The following is a 17,997-nucleotide window of genomic DNA, read 5'->3' on the forward strand; positions in this document are numbered from 1 at the left end:
TATCAAAAATTTTACGTCATTGTCCTTGTAAACAGTGCAAATATAACATGACGTATATGACAACGTAAACATTAGATTTATATTCAAACAGTATTTTAACAGAGCCCAACTGTGGGACATAAAAGAATTGCAACTAAATCCCATTATCATCTCAATTTATACTTCGTCTCGTTATTATACCAACTTAATTAAAAATAACATAAAATTGCAAAAACTCAAATTATTGCACGAAGTTAATATAAAGCAAACGGTATATTTGCATAAAGAGATATGGAAATATGAGCACGTACGTCATTTGTCAACATCGCCGCATTCGCCGCAACACAAGGTTACCGACTATTTTATTGGAGGTTTATATAAATGCATAGAATATCTAAAGGCAGAGGGCACTTTAATTAAAGTAAACGAACATACAGCGTTTCAGACAGACAAAGAGCGTATCAAACGCGTGTCGTGACAGACAATGATGTATTGTTCTATATAATGTGTATAAACGTATTTAGAAAGTAGAAACTGGCATGCGTTTCAGTATATTGTACGGAAAAATATGATTTTGTCTGCTACGGCCCGTGTCTGACACATTCTATGTCTGTAGATATAAAAACATTTATAAAATTGATTATACATATGTATTTCTATTTTTCTCTCTCTACATTTTATTATTACAAAGAAACAGGTGTGGTGGTGGTGCCTCCGGAGTCAAAATACATTTACAGCGGTATTGTACATTGTATTGTACCATACCATACCGTACCGTACCACGTGACCGTACCGGTACGTAAAGATGGTGGAACCGTTCTGGTTCGACTCCGGCGGCACCACCGCCACACCTATTTCTGCATAGTAACAGCAGTGTTAAGCGCTCCTATCTTTTGGTTTGAAGGGTGTGGTACGGGAGACAATTTTTCGATCCATCCATTAATTCCAGATTAGTGCTCTGGCGCAGCGGCGCATCTGTTGCCGACCTCAAGTAGGGCTCTAATCTTATCTAAGGTTCATTACAGATGTCCATGGACAGTAGCCACTTATCATCAGACGGAATGCATGCTCGTCCGCCACTCCTATGTCATAACAACAATAATAGAAGTACTGCATCATCTCATTATCATACCTTATGCGGTTTCCCAATGAGCGGGTTCTCTGCGCATCGCTTGTCTATGACGTCCCTGATGAGGTGCTTCTGGCCGTTGTATGTGGTTAAGATTGAGATCTTCTCCGCCGGCCAGCCAATCAACCGCATGTACATGAACACCGCTACCACGTACTCGGCTTCCGCTAGGTTCTGGTTTAGGAAACGTATTGTTAAAATCATTTACGCATGGATAAGGACAGGCATAGTCTCGGGTGGGAGGTCATAGAGGTCATGACTTCCCCTCCAAAACCGTCGAGCCCGAATCGCACTTAGTAATTTTTTTTCGTGGGGAAATCGGTGTGGAGAGGATATGTCAGACTTTATAATAAATACTAAAACATACATTTAAAAAGTATTAGAAAATAGTGGTCTTTTTTAACCAAATTTCCCTTGTGACGCCCCATCCCTTTCCCTCAAAGTTTATGCTGCGATCGCGTCTGTATGAAGAAATAAATCAAACATTAATGTAGGTGTGAGGAAATAAAGTTTATTTATTTTTTATTATGTGAAGTTCTTTAGGTGCGTTTGAGAAAACACATACCTACCTATTGTATTTGATGTAATACATAACTCTTAGTGTAGGATGTAGATGCGCGCGCCAATGTAACACATAATTTATATGTAGTATTTACTTTTGGCTATTTGGTCGTTTCCTCAGTGAATGCATAAAAATATTTTCTTATTTACACCAAAGAAGTAGAACTTCGTACGCGCGTACATAAGCTTTATTATTGGAATCAGCAAACCAGTATATATTATGTGCATATATTAAGCAACAACCGCTCATGAACGTCGATAATCAATTCCAAATATTACAGGAATTCTATTTAAGTACTATCAAAAATGCGTCGTCGGAATACTTCAAATTAATATATTTGTCTTATCTCCCCTTTAAATCTACACATACCAGCTATATGCTATTATAAGGAACGACTGTCGAACCCCAAATAATATTGCCATCTTTGCTATATATAATTACAATTGTTTATTATAGAATACGCAGGTTTAAATATATTTATTTATGTTTTTTGATGTGAAACATCTATAGCCGCACGTAAAAAAGATTTCTGGCGTGGCGACGATTACCTTTAACTACATAGAAAAATGTTCTATAAGGGACAGAGCTATTAGAACAATGTGATAAAAAAAGACAACTAGTGTTTGACCTTGCGTTTCAAGTGTACGCAAACGTAAATATTGACCATGGAATATAGTGACCAATGATTACTTCAGTCAAAACGGGACATCGATTTTTTTATGTCAAATACTTTTTACTTGACAAAATATAGTTAGAAATAATAAAAAACACGCTTTTATGATAAAATTAACTAAAAAGTAGAAAATAATTTTCAATCTAGGAATCATTTAAGGAAAAGTAAATAGTATAATTGTGCAAAAAATGTGGGGCGCTTTATGAAAACTGATAAATGGAGCACCCCATGTTTTTTTCACAATTATAATATTTACTGTTACTTAATTGACAATGGCAACGGTTCATTTCGGAGACAACGGCACGAAGCATCGAAAAAAGGGACTGTCCCATTAAAAACGGGACGTATGGACGTATATTTCTCATTGATACTCATGCTTGTCAAAGACAATGAAATAATGGAACAGAAGGTAAAAAATGTCCAGAACTGTCGATAATAGTTTTAGTACATCGTTTACGTAGAAATGTTATAGTACAGTTTAACTAAATAAATTATTATTATATAAATATATAATTTGATGAAAGAATGTATCTATACAGATGTATCGACTGGTTTAAAATATACGATTTAAAAATTGTTTATATTTATTATCGTATATTAGTAAAGATTACTCACTCCTAACAAGAAAATGTACCCAGTATTGAGAATTGAAATAGTTGCGTAAAAAAGTTTTGCCACGTCTCCGTGCTAAAATGTCCCTAAAATATTTGAAATAATTATTTATCTATTATGTAAATTACGCAGTATTAGTTATTTATTTGTAAATTTTCTCTAAAAATGTTTTTATTTGTCAAGAATTCAAAAAAAACTTACTAATAAGCCGTTTGTGGCTTCATTCAATTTCAAGGCGGCGAAGTATCTTTACTAATTTATGTTTATTATTTTCAGTTTTATTTTACACACGACCATTAATTGCAAAGTTGTGTACATTTTATAAATGTACTAGCTGACCCAGCAAACATTGTGTTGCCATATAAATAAAAAAAATGTTAAGGGTGAACAACCCTTATCACTTAAGAGATATGAAAAATAGATAGATAGTAGCCAATTCTCAGACTTACTGAATATGCATATAAATTTTGATGAAAATCAGTAAGAGCGTTTCGCAGGAGTACAGTAACTAACATCGTGACATGCGAATTTTATATAATCTTACCGTGGTCTTTTTGAGGATTAATTTCTGGCTATACAAAGATTGTTTATTAAATTATGTTTAGGTAAATTTATTCAATTAAAGAAATTTTAAAATACCGTATACTATCCTATATAAATTTTATGGTAATATTTTTTATTATTTACCACAGATATCGAAGAAAATTTAGAGATTAGGATACAGAATTTCCCATATATCGATTTTATTTTATTAAAATAAACTATAAAAAGTTATATTTTGACTAAAACACACTAATATAAAAAATAAGCAGTGGGATCTTAAACTATAACATACACGTATGAACATCGTGAGCTTCAATAAAATGTCACTTCTGTTCTGTTGATCTATGGTCATAGATCAATGAAAATTTTTTCATTGATCTATGACAGTTCAATTCAATCAATGAAAGTGATAAAGACGCAAAATGCATGGTCATGCATTTTGCTTCTTTATCACTTTCATTGACAAAAACATACTTTGTCTCTTTCTGCTTACTCATGTAATCATGGCGGATCGAACACGAAAAATAAACAAAATTTAATAATTTCTCTTCATTTACGTGTGATAGGTGATTCCATGAATCTTGTTTCTTTTTCGAGCATAATTTTTGCATTTATGCATTGCACAAGAAGGCATTTTGAGGCTTAAAATTCAAAATAATGACGTTTAACGTGTTCAGTGACATTCGTGTGTATTACTACGCCGCGCGAGAGCGACTGGAGTCGTTTTAACTCGTTTTACACCACTTCACGTATTTTGTATGTTTTAAGTATTGCCCGCTTATTTTTCTGATAATAAAATGTCTGACCGTGATAATTTAGAGAGTGAAAGTGATCAGCCTTCTGCAAAGAAAGCTAAATCACACTATGACACACCATCAAGTCATCAGTAAGTTAATTATTTTTTTATAATTAAAGTATGCATTTATCTGTGCATTAAGCACGCGTATATTTGGTGTGTTTTGGTAGATTAAAATTCACATAAAAATCATTGCATACAATGTTTTTAAATTATTAATTAATTTTAATGTCATTCTTCTCAGAGAATAAATTTATTAAGACTGACAGAATTGTATTTCAAAATCAGCTGATGGCGTGCAGCGCACGAAAGTTTTTTCTTATTTGTTATAATATGAACATTAAAAAATTAATTAATTTTTCTAATCATAGTGGCATTTATTGTGAAACATTCATTATTGATACTTATAATTTACGATTTTAGTAATATATTGAAATAACTAGCTAAGATTCTTGAGTTTACTAATATATTGGAGCCAATTTATTTTTTTCTGTATATTTTAATAACATATTTTTGATGTGAAACATCTATAGCCGCACGTAAAACCGATTTCTGGCGTGGCGACGCATGCCGTGGCCACGCTATACGATGGTATACGGTGGTGTGGCGACGCGTCGCTATGCACAAACTATTACCGAAGTCACTGATTAAACGAATTAAGTAGTCACGATTTGAAATAAATTCGTAAATTTTTGTATTTAATGAAAATAAATGTTTATTCAATAAATAGTCATCGTTATCTGGAAAAAAATCGTAATATTTTATTTTATCATTATGACATATTTAGTTCCTATCACAATATGTTCTTTTCTGCATATTACTTTTACAAAATAATGTCGATGTTTCACATCTGCCAGGCGTCCCGTGACGGCTCACATTTTTTATAAGAAAAGCAATGTCATTTATAGAAGTCACAGTGTTGCGAAATTGTGACGTCACACATTTGAATAGATTAATTCAATAAATTTGTTTTTATGCAAACGGCTGGCTATTATAGTTGTAAACTACATACTCGTAATACATACAATAGATTCATACATCGTGGGCTTCAAGCCATAGAGGCGTATACATAATATCTCTACTTTTCAAGACAGAAAAACTTAACAACTCTTCTTTACGTGAAACGTTCCTTAGTTTTTTAAAAAACTAATTAAGCTGTTATCCAATATTCATTGAGAGATATAATGACTAAATTGGTAACGAATGATGTAATAAAACAAAAAATGCAATTTTCTTTTATACGACTCTGCGGTTTGAAGCTCGCGATATGAAATCACAGACGATTCAGCTTCCGTAGTCATGGTACGTAATTAACATCAATTTGCGAATATGAAATATCAAAGTCACTCACTATTCTCAAAAAACATTGGATAGGGGCCAGCTGTTAAGCGCTTATGTTTACAATCTATACCCGGAATTGAAAACAGCCATTTTCGTTCTAAAAATATTCCAATAGGATAAGGGTGCCTACACACTAGAGATGTGCGAGGTAGCTAAGCTATATGTGTCAAATCTATCAATTGGATTGTATCATTTTTAGTTTAGCTTTGTTCTGGTGTTACCAGAACAAAGCTAAAGTAAAAATGCTTTGCCAAGCCATGTTTTATATAGAGGTATGCGACCTAAGGATTGGAGCTACGGATGCAAGCCGAAGATTGCGATTATGTATTAGTATTTTCATAGCACATCTCACTCGCTTAGTTTAGCTTAAATTAGCGAAAGAGACTCCGTATGTGTGCAAATTTACATCGTTTAAAAAGTAAATATTATACAATTTTACATAGTGGTACATATATTAAATATTTATTGATGGTTGTACGGGATTATACGCTCGTCCAGCGAAAAAATCCCTTTATAAATTAAAATTAAAAAAGAGATTAATTCTACCTGGGAGCTAATTCTACCTCTCACTACACTGGTGTGATGGCACCCTTATCCAGCCTATAAACACAGCGATTAGTATCAAACGATAAAACATGTCCAGCTAATACCACCATAAACATTAAGTGTTGGTGATTTCAGTTTTCGTGGAAACTGCATAGTTTTGACCAAGGATTAAATTGCCAACATTTTTATTTGATTAGCTTAGCCAGTTGTAGTAGCTGAGCTAAGAATTCTAGCTACCAAGCTAGGATATTTTCATAACACATCTTATAAGATTAAATTAAATTAGAAGCTAATTCTACCTCGAACACCGGTCAGCTATCTCGCACATTTGGTGTATCGGCGCTCCTATCCAGCCTATAAAAACTATTAGTATCAAGCGATAAAACATGTCCAGCTAATACCACCATAAACATTGAGTGTTGGTGATTTCAGTTTTTCGTGGAAACTGCATAGTTTTGACCAAGGATCAAGATGCCGGGAACTCGCGCTGTGCATATATGAAAAGCAAACAGTTTACAAACGGTTCATTCATTTGCATACACCTATATACGTCATCGCGCCGGTTATTTATAGCTTCAGTGACATTGTCCTGATAAAGGTTTTTCATGAAATATGAAGGCGGTAACATACTGTTTACAATGTACATTTTATACAAATATTAAAAATAATAATAATCAAATTGTTGAATAAAATACTAAGGAAAGGTATATTTTTATTGGTATCAGTGAAATAGATCTTATGTACTAATAGTATGAGTGTCATTTACGACGCTTTTTTGACCCAATGACAATGTAGTCGCAGCCGATCGCACATGTCGCGCTAGTATATGGAGGGATTGAACTGATTTAAGTCTCCCAATTTATTTGGAGTTCTTAAGATGGTGAGAACCCAAAAGACGTGACATGACACAGGATGCTTTACCAGTTGTTCAATGGAAACGGTGGACGCATAACAACCATTTAATTTATAAAAGTATAAATAAATAATACAGAGCGCAATGTTTGTGCCGTTGTACACATCGTACGTGTCATAACCATCGATCTAGTAAAATAGAGATAAGTGTCAATTGGTGTCCACACCGTTGATTTTTTTTTATATTTGAGTCTAACCATAAAGTACACGTGTGCTACATCGCCCATACATTTACACATCATCGTATACTACTATTTACTACTGACTTGCTAAAATTAGGGATAACGCTCTGTTCAGTTCACATAGGTCAAGTTTTTTGCGTTAACGTACTGGATATTACACCTACGCCAACCGTGTAACCTATAGCTAACGTATACGTTTACGTGTACGCTGTACGGTAAATATACAGCAACGTACATTTATTTTTGAGTATGAACTATCCACCTACTCGGGCAGGCGCTGCACGTGCGCCAGGTCACGTGCAGTACTAACTACCGACCTGGTAGAAGTAGGGGCTGGGCTCGGTCTCGCCCATGCCGTTGAAGTCCTCCACGTCGACCAGCTGGAAGTCGTAGCGCAGGCCCGCGTTGGCCGCGCGGTACTCGGGCAGGCGCTGCACGTGCGCCAGGTCACGTGCAGTACTAACTACCGACCTGGTAGAAGTAGGGGCTGGGCTCGGTCTCGCCCATGCCGTTGAAGTCCTCCACGTCGACCAGCTGGAAGTCGTAGCGCAGGCCCGCGTTGGCCGCGCGGTACTCGGGCAGGCGCTGCACGTGCGCCAGGTCACGTGCAGTACTAACTACCGACCTGGTAGAAGTAGGGGCTGGGCTCGGTCTCGCCCATGCCGTTGAAGTCCTCCACGTCGACCAGCTGGAAGTCGTAGCGCAGGCCCGCGTTGGCCGCGCGGTACTCGGGCAGGCGCTGCACGTGCGCCAGGTCACGTGCAGTACTAACTACCGACCTGGTAGAAGTAGGGGCTGGGCTCGGTCTCGCCCATGCCGTTGAAGTCCTCCACGTCGACCAGCTGGAAGTCGTAGCGCAGGCCCGCGTTGGCCGCGCGGTACTCGGGCAGGCGCTGCACGTGCGCCAGGTCACGTGCAGTACTAACTACCGACCTGGTAGAAGTAGGGGCTGGGCTCGGTCTCGCCCATGCCGTTGAAGTCCTCCACGTCGACCAGCTGGAAGTCGTAGCGCAGGCCCGCGTTGGCCGCGCGGTACTCGGGCAGGCGCTGCACGTGCGCCAGGTCACGTGCAGTACTAACTACCGACCTGGTAGAAGTAGGGGCTGGGCTCGGTCTCGCCCATGCCGTTGAAGTCCTCCACGTCGACCAGCTGGAAGTCGTAGCGCAGGCCCGCGTTGGCCGCGCGGTACTCGGGCAGGCGCTGCACGTGCGCCAGGTCACGTGCAGTACTAACTACCGACCTGGTAGAAGTAGGGGCTGGGCTCGGTCTCGCCCATGCCGTTGAAGTCCTCCACGTCGACCAGCTGGAAGTCGTAGCGCAGGCCCGCGTTGGCCGCGCGGTACTCGGGCAGGCGCTGCACGTGCGCCAGGTCACGTGCAGTACTAACTACCGACCTGGTAGAAGTAGGGGCTGGGCTCGGTCTCGCCCATGCCGTTGAAGTCCTCCACGTCGACCAGCTGGAAGTCGTAGCGCAGGCCCGCGTTGGCCGCGCGGTACTCGGGCAGGCGCTGCACGTGCGCCAGGTCACGTGCAGTACTAACTACCGACCTGGTAGAAGTAGGGGCTGGGCTCGGTCTCGCCCATGCCGTTGAAGTCCTCCACGTCGACCAGCTGGAAGTCGTAGCGCAGGCCCGCGTTGGCCGCGCGGTACTCGGGCAGGCGCTGCACGTGCGCCAGGTCACGTGCAGTACTAACTACCGACCTGGTAGAAGTAGGGGCTGGGCTCGGTCTCGCCCATGCCGTTGAAGTCCTCCACGTCGACCAGCTGGAAGTCGTAGCGCAGGCCCGCGTTGGCCGCGCGGTACTCGGGCAGGCGCTGCACGTGCGCCAGGTCACGTGCAGTACTAACTACCGACCTGGTAGAAGTAGGGGCTGGGCTCGGTCTCGCCCATGCCGTTGAAGTCCTCCACGTCGACCAGCTGGAAGTCGTAGCGCAGGCCCGCGTTGGCCGCGCGGTACTCGGGCAGGCGCTGCACGTGCGCCAGGTCACGTGCAGTACTAACTACCGACCTGGTAGAAGTAGGGGCTGGGCTCGGTCTCGCCCATGCCGTTGAAGTCCTCCACGTCGACCAGCTGGAAGTCGTAGCGCAGGCCCGCGTTGGCCGCGCGGTACTCGGGCAGGCGCTGCACGTGCGCCAGGTCACGTGCAGTACTAACTACCGACCTGGTAGAAGTAGGGGCTGGGCTCGGTCTCGCCCATGCCGTTGAAGTCCTCCACGTCGACCAGCTGGAAGTCGTAGCGCAGGCCCGCGTTGGCCGCGCGGTACTCGGGCAGGCGCTGCACGTGCGCCAGGTCACGTGCAGTACTAACTACCGACCTGGTAGAAGTAGGGGCTGGGCTCGGTCTCGCCCATGCCGTTGAAGTCCTCCACGTCGACCAGCTGGAAGTCGTAGCGCAGGCCCGCGTTGGCCGCGCGGTACTCGGGCAGGCGCTGCACGTGCGCCAGGTCACGTGCAGTACTAACTACCGACCTGGTAGAAGTAGGGGCTGGGCTCGGTCTCGCCCATGCCGTTGAAGTCCTCCACGTCGACCAGCTGGAAGTCGTAGCGCAGGCCCGCGTTGGCCGCGCGGTACTCGGGCAGGCGCTGCACGTGCGCCAGGTCACGTGCAGTACTAACTACCGACCTGGTAGAAGTAGGGGCTGGGCTCGGTCTCGCCCATGCCGTTGAAGTCCTCCACGTCGACCAGCTGGAAGTCGTAGCGCAGGCCCGCGTTGGCCGCGCGGTACTCGGGCAGGCGCTGCACGTGCGCCAGGTCACGTGCAGTACTAACTACCGACCTGGTAGAAGTAGGGGCTGGGCTCGGTCTCGCCCATGCCGTTGAAGTCCTCCACGTCGACCAGCTGGAAGTCGTAGCGCAGGCCCGCGTTGGCCGCGCGGTACTCGGGCAGGCGCTGCACGTGCGCCAGGTCACGTGCAGTACTAACTACCGACCTGGTAGAAGTAGGGGCTGGGCTCGGTCTCGCCCATGCCGTTGAAGTCCTCCACGTCGACCAGCTGGAAGTCGTAGCGCAGGCCCGCGTTGGCCGCGCGGTACTCGGGCAGGCGCTGCACGTGCGCCAGGTCACGTGCAGTACTAACTACCGACCTGGTAGAAGTAGGGGCTGGGCTCGGTCTCGCCCATGCCGTTGAAGTCCTCCACGTCGACCAGCTGGAAGTCGTAGCGCAGGCCCGCGTTGGCCGCGCGGTACTCGGGCAGGCGCTGCACGTGCGCCAGGTCACGTGCAGTACTAACTACCGACCTGGTAGAAGTAGGGGCTGGGCTCGGTCTCGCCCATGCCGTTGAAGTCCTCCACGTCGACCAGCTGGAAGTCGTAGCGCAGGCCCGCGTTGGCCGCGCGGTACTCGGGCAGGCGCTGCACGTGCGCCAGGTCACGTGCAGTACTAACTACCGACCTGGTAGAAGTAGGGGCTGGGCTCGGTCTCGCCCATGCCGTTGAAGTCCTCCACGTCGACCAGCTGGAAGTCGTAGCGCAGGCCCGCGTTGGCCGCGCGGTACTCGGGCAGGCGCTGCACGTGCGCCAGGTCACGTGCAGTACTAACTACCGACCTGGTAGAAGTAGGGGCTGGGCTCGGTCTCGCCCATGCCGTTGAAGTCCTCCACGTCGACCAGCTGGAAGTCGTAGCGCAGGCCCGCGTTGGCCGCGCGGTACTCGGGCAGGCGCTGCACGTGCGCCAGGTCACGTGCAGTACTAACTACCGACCTGGTAGAAGTAGGGGCTGGGCTCGGTCTCGCCCATGCCGTTGAAGTCCTCCACGTCGACCAGCTGGAAGTCGTAGCGCAGGCCCGCGTTGGCCGCGCGGTACTCGGGCAGGCGCTGCACGTGCGCCAGGTCACGTGCAGTACTAACTACCGACCTGGTAGAAGTAGGGGCTGGGCTCGGTCTCGCCCATGCCGTTGAAGTCCTCCACGTCGACCAGCTGGAAGTCGTAGCGCAGGCCCGCGTTGGCCGCGCGGTACTCGGGCAGGCGCTGCACGTGCGCCAGGTCACGTGCAGTACTAACTACCGACCTGGTAGAAGTAGGGGCTGGGCTCGGTCTCGCCCATGCCGTTGAAGTCCTCCACGTCGACCAGCTGGAAGTCGTAGCGCAGGCCCGCGTTGGCCGCGCGGTACTCGGGCAGGCGCTGCACGTGCGCCAGGTCACGTGCAGTACTAACTACCGACCTGGTAGAAGTAGGGGCTGGGCTCGGTCTCGCCCATGCCGTTGAAGTCCTCCACGTCGACCAGCTGGAAGTCGTAGCGCAGGCCCGCGTTGGCCGCGCGGTACTCGGGCAGGCGCTGCACGTGCGCCAGGTCACGTGCAGTACTAACTACCGACCTGGTAGAAGTAGGGGCTGGGCTCGGTCTCGCCCATGCCGTTGAAGTCCTCCACGTCGACCAGCTGGAAGTCGTAGCGCAGGCCCGCGTTGGCCGCGCGGTACTCGGGCAGGCGCTGCACGTGCGCCAGGTCACGTGCAGTACTAACTACCGACCTGGTAGAAGTAGGGGCTGGGCTCGGTCTCGCCCATGCCGTTGAAGTCCTCCACGTCGACCAGCTGGAAGTCGTAGCGCAGGCCCGCGTTGGCCGCGCGGTACTCGGGCAGGCGCTGCACGTGCGCCAGGTCGCCCAGCGCGCGGTACCGCCAACGGTACAGGTTGCATATGCTGTGCATGGAACATCGTGTTAAACATTTTTGGAGTTACAGAATAGAAATGAATCTCGTCGTCATAACAAATTGTATGACTACATCTACTCGCAACAATATCAGAGCGGACTAGCAGTGTGGCGCTGACTATACTTATTTAGGAAGATTTTTGAGATACATATTAGTTTTATTGTGAGACGAGAGGGAGGTTTCGGGAAAACGAGACGGGTTACGCTGGGGCGTTACGCTATAATAATTATATTGAATTCATTTAATTATTATTATCGTATCAACTTTAAAAATATTTATCTTCACAATGCTTGCGATACTAGTTAATAGCTAAATTATATTGACTTTTCTATAGATTTTGTAAAATAACTCACTCTCATTATTTACCATTTAAAAAAGTATAACTTGTTAAAGTTAAGTTATTTTTTCTGATTGTTGAATCAGAAAAATTAAAATAGATTATATATAAAACACAGCGAATGCCGCCGGTGAAACCTAGTTTAATAACTGAATGTACGCAGGATAGTCTAATTGGCAACTTGAGTTATTATACCTATACCAAATGTATAAATGATTTATTGTATACCACCCATTACCATGATTCATACCACAGACACTATATAAATTGTTTCATGTTAATTTGTATTTATAAATTCTAGTGGTGATAGAATAATTTATAGGGTTCTAAAAAGGAGTCCGTCGACTTATTTTATTGTATACTATGTCTTATCGCTTCCGCTAAGAATTTTCATATTTAAATCAACATGCGTCGCCATTTTCCTTTTGATGTGAAACATCTATAGCCGCACGTTAAACCGATTTCTGGCGTGGCGACGCATGCCGTGGCGTCACGCTATACGATGGTATATATATATACAGTCTATATGCAGTAGTGTGTACAGTGTGGCGACGCGTCGCCATGCGCAAAAATCGTAATATTTTATTTTATCATTATGACATATTTAGTTCCTATCACAATATGTTCTTTTCTGCATATTACTTTTACAAAATAATGTCGATGTTTCACATCTGCCAGGCGTCCCGTGACGGCTCACATTGTTTTTTTTGTTTGTTAGCCACATTTTTTGTATTGTTTGTTTGTTAGATAATGATGAGACAAGACGAGTGTTATCAATAAAAATATTAAAAAAAAATCATAAGTTATAAAACTTATGAATATCGTTGTTTTGTTTTTGAATAACATATAGTACACATAGCTCAGTACCTTTTCTGTCTACTATCTTTCGTTTTATCGACAAAAAATCGTCAAATTTGCTATAATGATCACAGTCAAATTTTGATCATTATGAAAAAATTGAATATCATTATTATTTTATAACACAACATAACATACAAGAATATATAAGGTCACAATAAGTTCTTACCTGGGTCTCGCACGACCTTGAGCGTCAAGCTCCACATAGGGCACACCGAGCCTGACCATCCTAGTGAAGAGGCTCTGCTCCATGTTAGAGTACTTCTGGAAGGCCATGTTCTTCACCACGGGCGGCAGCTGGTGGTGGTCACCGATCATGATCCAGCGCTTCAGCCGCGACCGACCGTCTTGAGGGTTTTGTAGTAGCAGGGGTATGAAGGTTTCGATCTCGAGGATCTGAGCGGACTCTTCCATTAGGATGTTGTCGTATTTGAAGCCTGTGGGAATAGTATTATTTAGTAAGTGCGTACTTACATTTACGGATTGTGCGTGAGAGTTACGGGCACATGTACGTAAACAGGATTTTTCTTTTAATTTACTTTTTTTACTTTAAAGATAGCCAAACTTGAAATATGCAATTTTTAATTAATCCTTTTATTGACCCATTTATCAACTATAATCCCATAATCAAGGAAATTGTTAAAAGGCAATCTGAGGACTTCTTGAAAACCTAAGATTCTGAGATAATGAGATCAAATGTATAATTTATACAGAATGATGAGTAATTCAAATCATACAGCGGATAATTCTCACGTTTTTCTGATCTCACATCGCGTCACTCAAACTTTTGTTAATTTCTAGGAAGTTGTTACACAGTTTACAATAGTGGTTCGAGATAGCTTACCGATTTGCACTAATTCTGATCGTTTCAGAGCCGCGTGTGTACACGTCATCGCAATAATTTTCGCCTCCTTAACTAGAAGATATTTGGACCGATCTAAACCAGACCGGAGTAGTTCGAATGCGCGGAACTCCTCCAGTTCTTCGAATATGTGGTCTATGTACCTAAAAACAACTTGGTATTACTTAAAAATAATGTTAAAATAGACTTATACTACTTGTAAATTAGCTTCAAGGTCAACTGACGTTATTTTACTACAGCCGATAATTAATATTTCTCAGCTTTAGATACAAAATGTGTAGTTGAAATTTAAAAAATGAGCACATGCATCGCAAAATCTGAAGACTAAGTTGGAAAGCCTCGCATAAGTATATCAACCCTTTTTGTTTTTTTTTCTCGAGGGGGAACCTTCAAAAGGTACCCGACGACGTGGGAGCGACGCCGGGTTATGTGGGATTCTTACCGCACTAAAACCCCGGTGGCCGTCCTCAACGCTTGTTGGAGAACTCCGGGATCTCCGACGGAACACAACCGGAGCCCTCCAAGCGCTATGCCCCGATCGGGCTCTACCCTGGGGAGCAGCTTTCGCTCCTCCCACACCATGTATTGTTTACGACGGTATGCGACCACACATACCGCCGTCCTTCCCGGGGTCACTTGCTGGGCGGTTCGAGCTCCCACTCTTGCCGCCCGCAACCCCGGAAGCCCCCTTTTAGTCGCCTCTTACGACAGGCAGGGGATACCGTAGCCCTATTCTAGTCCCGGAACTACAGGGACAAAGTATATCCACCTTACGACACCTTTAACACCTTAAACGAGAATATTACACACTTATGCGGCGACCTTCTTAGTCCTGAGTGGTAACTCATCTCAGATCGGCTTCCGGTAGAAATTGTGTTCTGTATTATTATAGGAGTTGATTATAGATATGATCACATACATCAGGGGGACAGCCATATAAATAATAATTATGTTTCTGATATATGTAAGTCATAACTATTTTCGACTTGTAAAGCGCCGTATTTGAGTATGGCGGTACAACAGTTTTTTTTATATTATAGGAGTAGTAGACGAGCATGCAGTCCACCTGATGGTAAGTGGCTACTGCCGCTCATGGACATCCGTAATCAACCTCAGATAGGATTAGATATTCCTATCTGAGGTCAGTCACAGATGCGCTGCTACCTCTGAGAACTAAGCTGGAACTCCTCGGAAAAGTCTGTCTCCCTTACCACACCCTTCAAACCGGAACACAGCAGCGCCTAACACTGCTGTTATTAGGTAGAAATAGGTGTGGCGGTGGTGCCGCCGGAGTCGAACCACAAAGGGTTCTACCACCTTTAAAAGATACTTCTAACGTCATTATTCCTGTTGAAATTGCGGATTATCAAAATATTTACGTACCTATAACAGCTCTGTGCTATTTCCATATCATCCTCGTAGGATTTTCCGGGAAACAGCGGTTTCGGGGCATCTTGGAAGAATTCGTGGAAGGGAAACTCTTTGCTAATGGTTTCCACAGATTTTGTCTGTAAACAAAAAAGTAGTTAAAATACGTTTTTAAAATCGTATTTTTATGGGAAAATTAGATTATTTGCGTTATATTTTGTATTACATGCGGAAATGTTTACCTTTGTTTGAATCTGCGCATAAAATACTTAGCTGGGTCAAGGTTAGTAATGACAAACGCAGTAAAGTATAGCAAAGATACAATCTGTTAGATGTAAATTTTCTATAATTTATATGTGTTATTACAAAAATGTATATAAAGCGATATATTGCCGTCTTTAAAGTCCCACTAATAAAGTAATGCCTCGTTAAAAAAAATGATTTTACCACAATTCTTCATTGTTTTCAGTTGGTCTTTTGTAAACGAATATTAAGCCCATTTATATTTTTATCTAATACAGACTAGTGAACGTAATGTGACAAGCATGTGCAAATTTTATTATAATCTTTTTCCAGATAAAGAAGTAATTCTCTATGAAAGAAAGAAAGAAAGAATGAAATATTTATTTGTAAAAAATATGACAACATTATATGGCATAAATAATAGTAAATATGATTCTCAAATCAGAACATTGCTGCAGTAAAATTAAACAGAAGGGTCCACACTCAGCCTCGCCGCGGCGAACCACGGCCACTGATTTTCAGTGTGTCCCAATTCGACGAGTAGCTCGGTCGAGTGGTGCGTTGCCCAAAAGGAATACAAAGAACGCACACACGCACACGTAACACACACGTAGGCACGTACGCATACGTAAATTTATTTTTCACTCTTATATTTATCTAATATGGTTTACCTTAACCGAATTAAACTAAAAAAATAAGTCGATATTTCTTCCTCAAAGATTTTTAATGTGTTTTTTTTTTTGATAATATTGAAACATTACGTTGTTCTCGTGACATTATTTGTAAATACATGAATACTACATGCCTTTCAAAAGTAAGGCTAATGTATTCGCTATGTGAAAAGCAGATTTTATTATTCGTTTCTTACGACTAAATTACAAATTTAGACATACGACCTTATCCTTGAGCGGTGTTGTTCGCCTCAGAATATGTGGGCGATACGTGTGTAAGCGCCGCTTGTCGCGGCCGGTAAGTCGATTACAAACACTCGGCTCATAGCAATGAGCGTAGCAGGACGTAGGCGATAACTTAGAGATGACCAAATGTAGAACAGATAACTGATGGAGTAGGGAGGTTCTCGAATGGAGACCATGTCTCGGTAAAAGGAGTATAGGACGCCCCCCGACCAGGTGGACTGATGACCTGAAGCGGACAGTGGGTAATCGCTGGATTCAGCTCAGCTCAAGACCGGTTGGAGTGCCGCAGATTAGATATGTGTCCAGCAGTGGTCCCTTAAAGGCTGGTGGATGAATATGTAGAACGAATTTAATATTTTATTTTGGGTCCTCTAACAGGCCACGCCTGGGCGGGCGGGTGCAGCTCACCTGCTGCTGCCTGCAGGCGAGCTGGAAGGCGGCCCAGCGCGGGCGCACGTGGTACACGTGGAAGTGGTGCGCCAGCTCGCACGTGGCGGCGGCGTCCCCCGCGGCGCCCAGCGCGCGCTGCAGCCGCCCCACCGCCTCCAGCAGCTCCAACCGCTTCGCCAGCACGTAGTTCACGCGACCGTATCTGGGTGGGAGGAAAGTGTTAGTAATGAAGATACATGAGGTCCATGATATGCCCAAAGATGTTTGTTATCGGCCTCAAATATAGGTGTCTGTGTCGGCCGGAGTTATCACAATCGAATTAAACTAATATAAGATTAACAATCAACTTTTTTTACTGCCTGTAAATTCAAGAAAACGGCCTCAGATGAGCTAGCATGTCTACACAATCCACTTGATGCTAAATAGTTTGCACGTGGACATTTGTGATCGACGCCAAATTAACCCTAAATACCCTGTAACGAACATGGAATCTACCAACACAAGAATTATTGCCACTTATGATAATATGTTAATGAGTGATTGATATGATTACCTAGAGAAATCTTTATCAGTCTGCAGAGCTTCCTCGCCGTGTCCGAGACGCAACAGATGTCGCTCATCCACGTCCAGCTCGGCGACCTTCTCGAACAGCTGGTTGAGAGCCTGGTTGCTGTGCGTCACCACCAGGGTGCGCTGCCACGGGAAGTTGTGGTACAGGTTCGATATTATCTGCACCGCTACGTCTGTTTTGCCTGTTGTGGTGAGAGTAATGTTAGTTAGTGATAAAGAGAGAAAAGGGAGCTTGGGAAGAAAGGTAATAATGATAGAGAGTGAAGGAGAACGGCTGTGAGGGAGAACAGAGTGAAATAATGAGCGAATGAAATAAACGGGAAGATATACACGAAAGGTGATAGGTGAGGAAGGAAAAGAAGGCAGAGGGAATGTTTCCAGATCACTTTCGTTACCTTATGGATACCGAAAGTCAAGTGACATAAGTGATATAAGCTAGAGAAAGGCATGGAGGACATACGCGACAAAGAAGAGATATGAGCTAGAGAAAGGCATGGAGGAGATAGGAGACAGATAAGA

The 17,997-nt window shown here is 43.8% G+C and overlaps 1 protein-coding gene across 1 annotated transcript in view; it reads right to left on the reverse strand.

Moving 5' to 3' along the window:
- Positions 1-17,997, reverse strand: part of LOC140742805 (RNA helicase aquarius) — an 86,025-nt gene that overhangs the window by 9,326 nt on the left and 58,702 nt on the right. Inside the window, exons 18-24 of the mRNA XM_073073822.1 lie at positions 17,462-17,660; positions 16,927-17,110; positions 15,374-15,498; positions 13,973-14,133; positions 13,298-13,565; positions 11,751-11,922; positions 1,112-1,282 (exon numbers count right to left, since the gene is read on the reverse strand). Of these exons, the coding sequence (XP_072929923.1) occupies positions 1,112-1,282; positions 11,751-11,922; positions 13,298-13,565; positions 13,973-14,133; positions 15,374-15,498; positions 16,927-17,110; positions 17,462-17,660 (1,280 nt within the window). The remainder of the gene's footprint in view (positions 1-1,111; positions 1,283-11,750; positions 11,923-13,297; positions 13,566-13,972; positions 14,134-15,373; positions 15,499-16,926; positions 17,111-17,461; positions 17,661-17,997) is intronic.

This window comes from Epargyreus clarus, unplaced genomic scaffold, assembly GCF_041222505.1.
Source record: "Epargyreus clarus isolate Ecla_fem2 unplaced genomic scaffold, WU_Ecla_fem_2.2 ptg000006l, whole genome shotgun sequence".
In the NCBI taxonomy this organism is placed as follows: domain Eukaryota; kingdom Metazoa; phylum Arthropoda; class Insecta; order Lepidoptera; family Hesperiidae; genus Epargyreus; species Epargyreus clarus.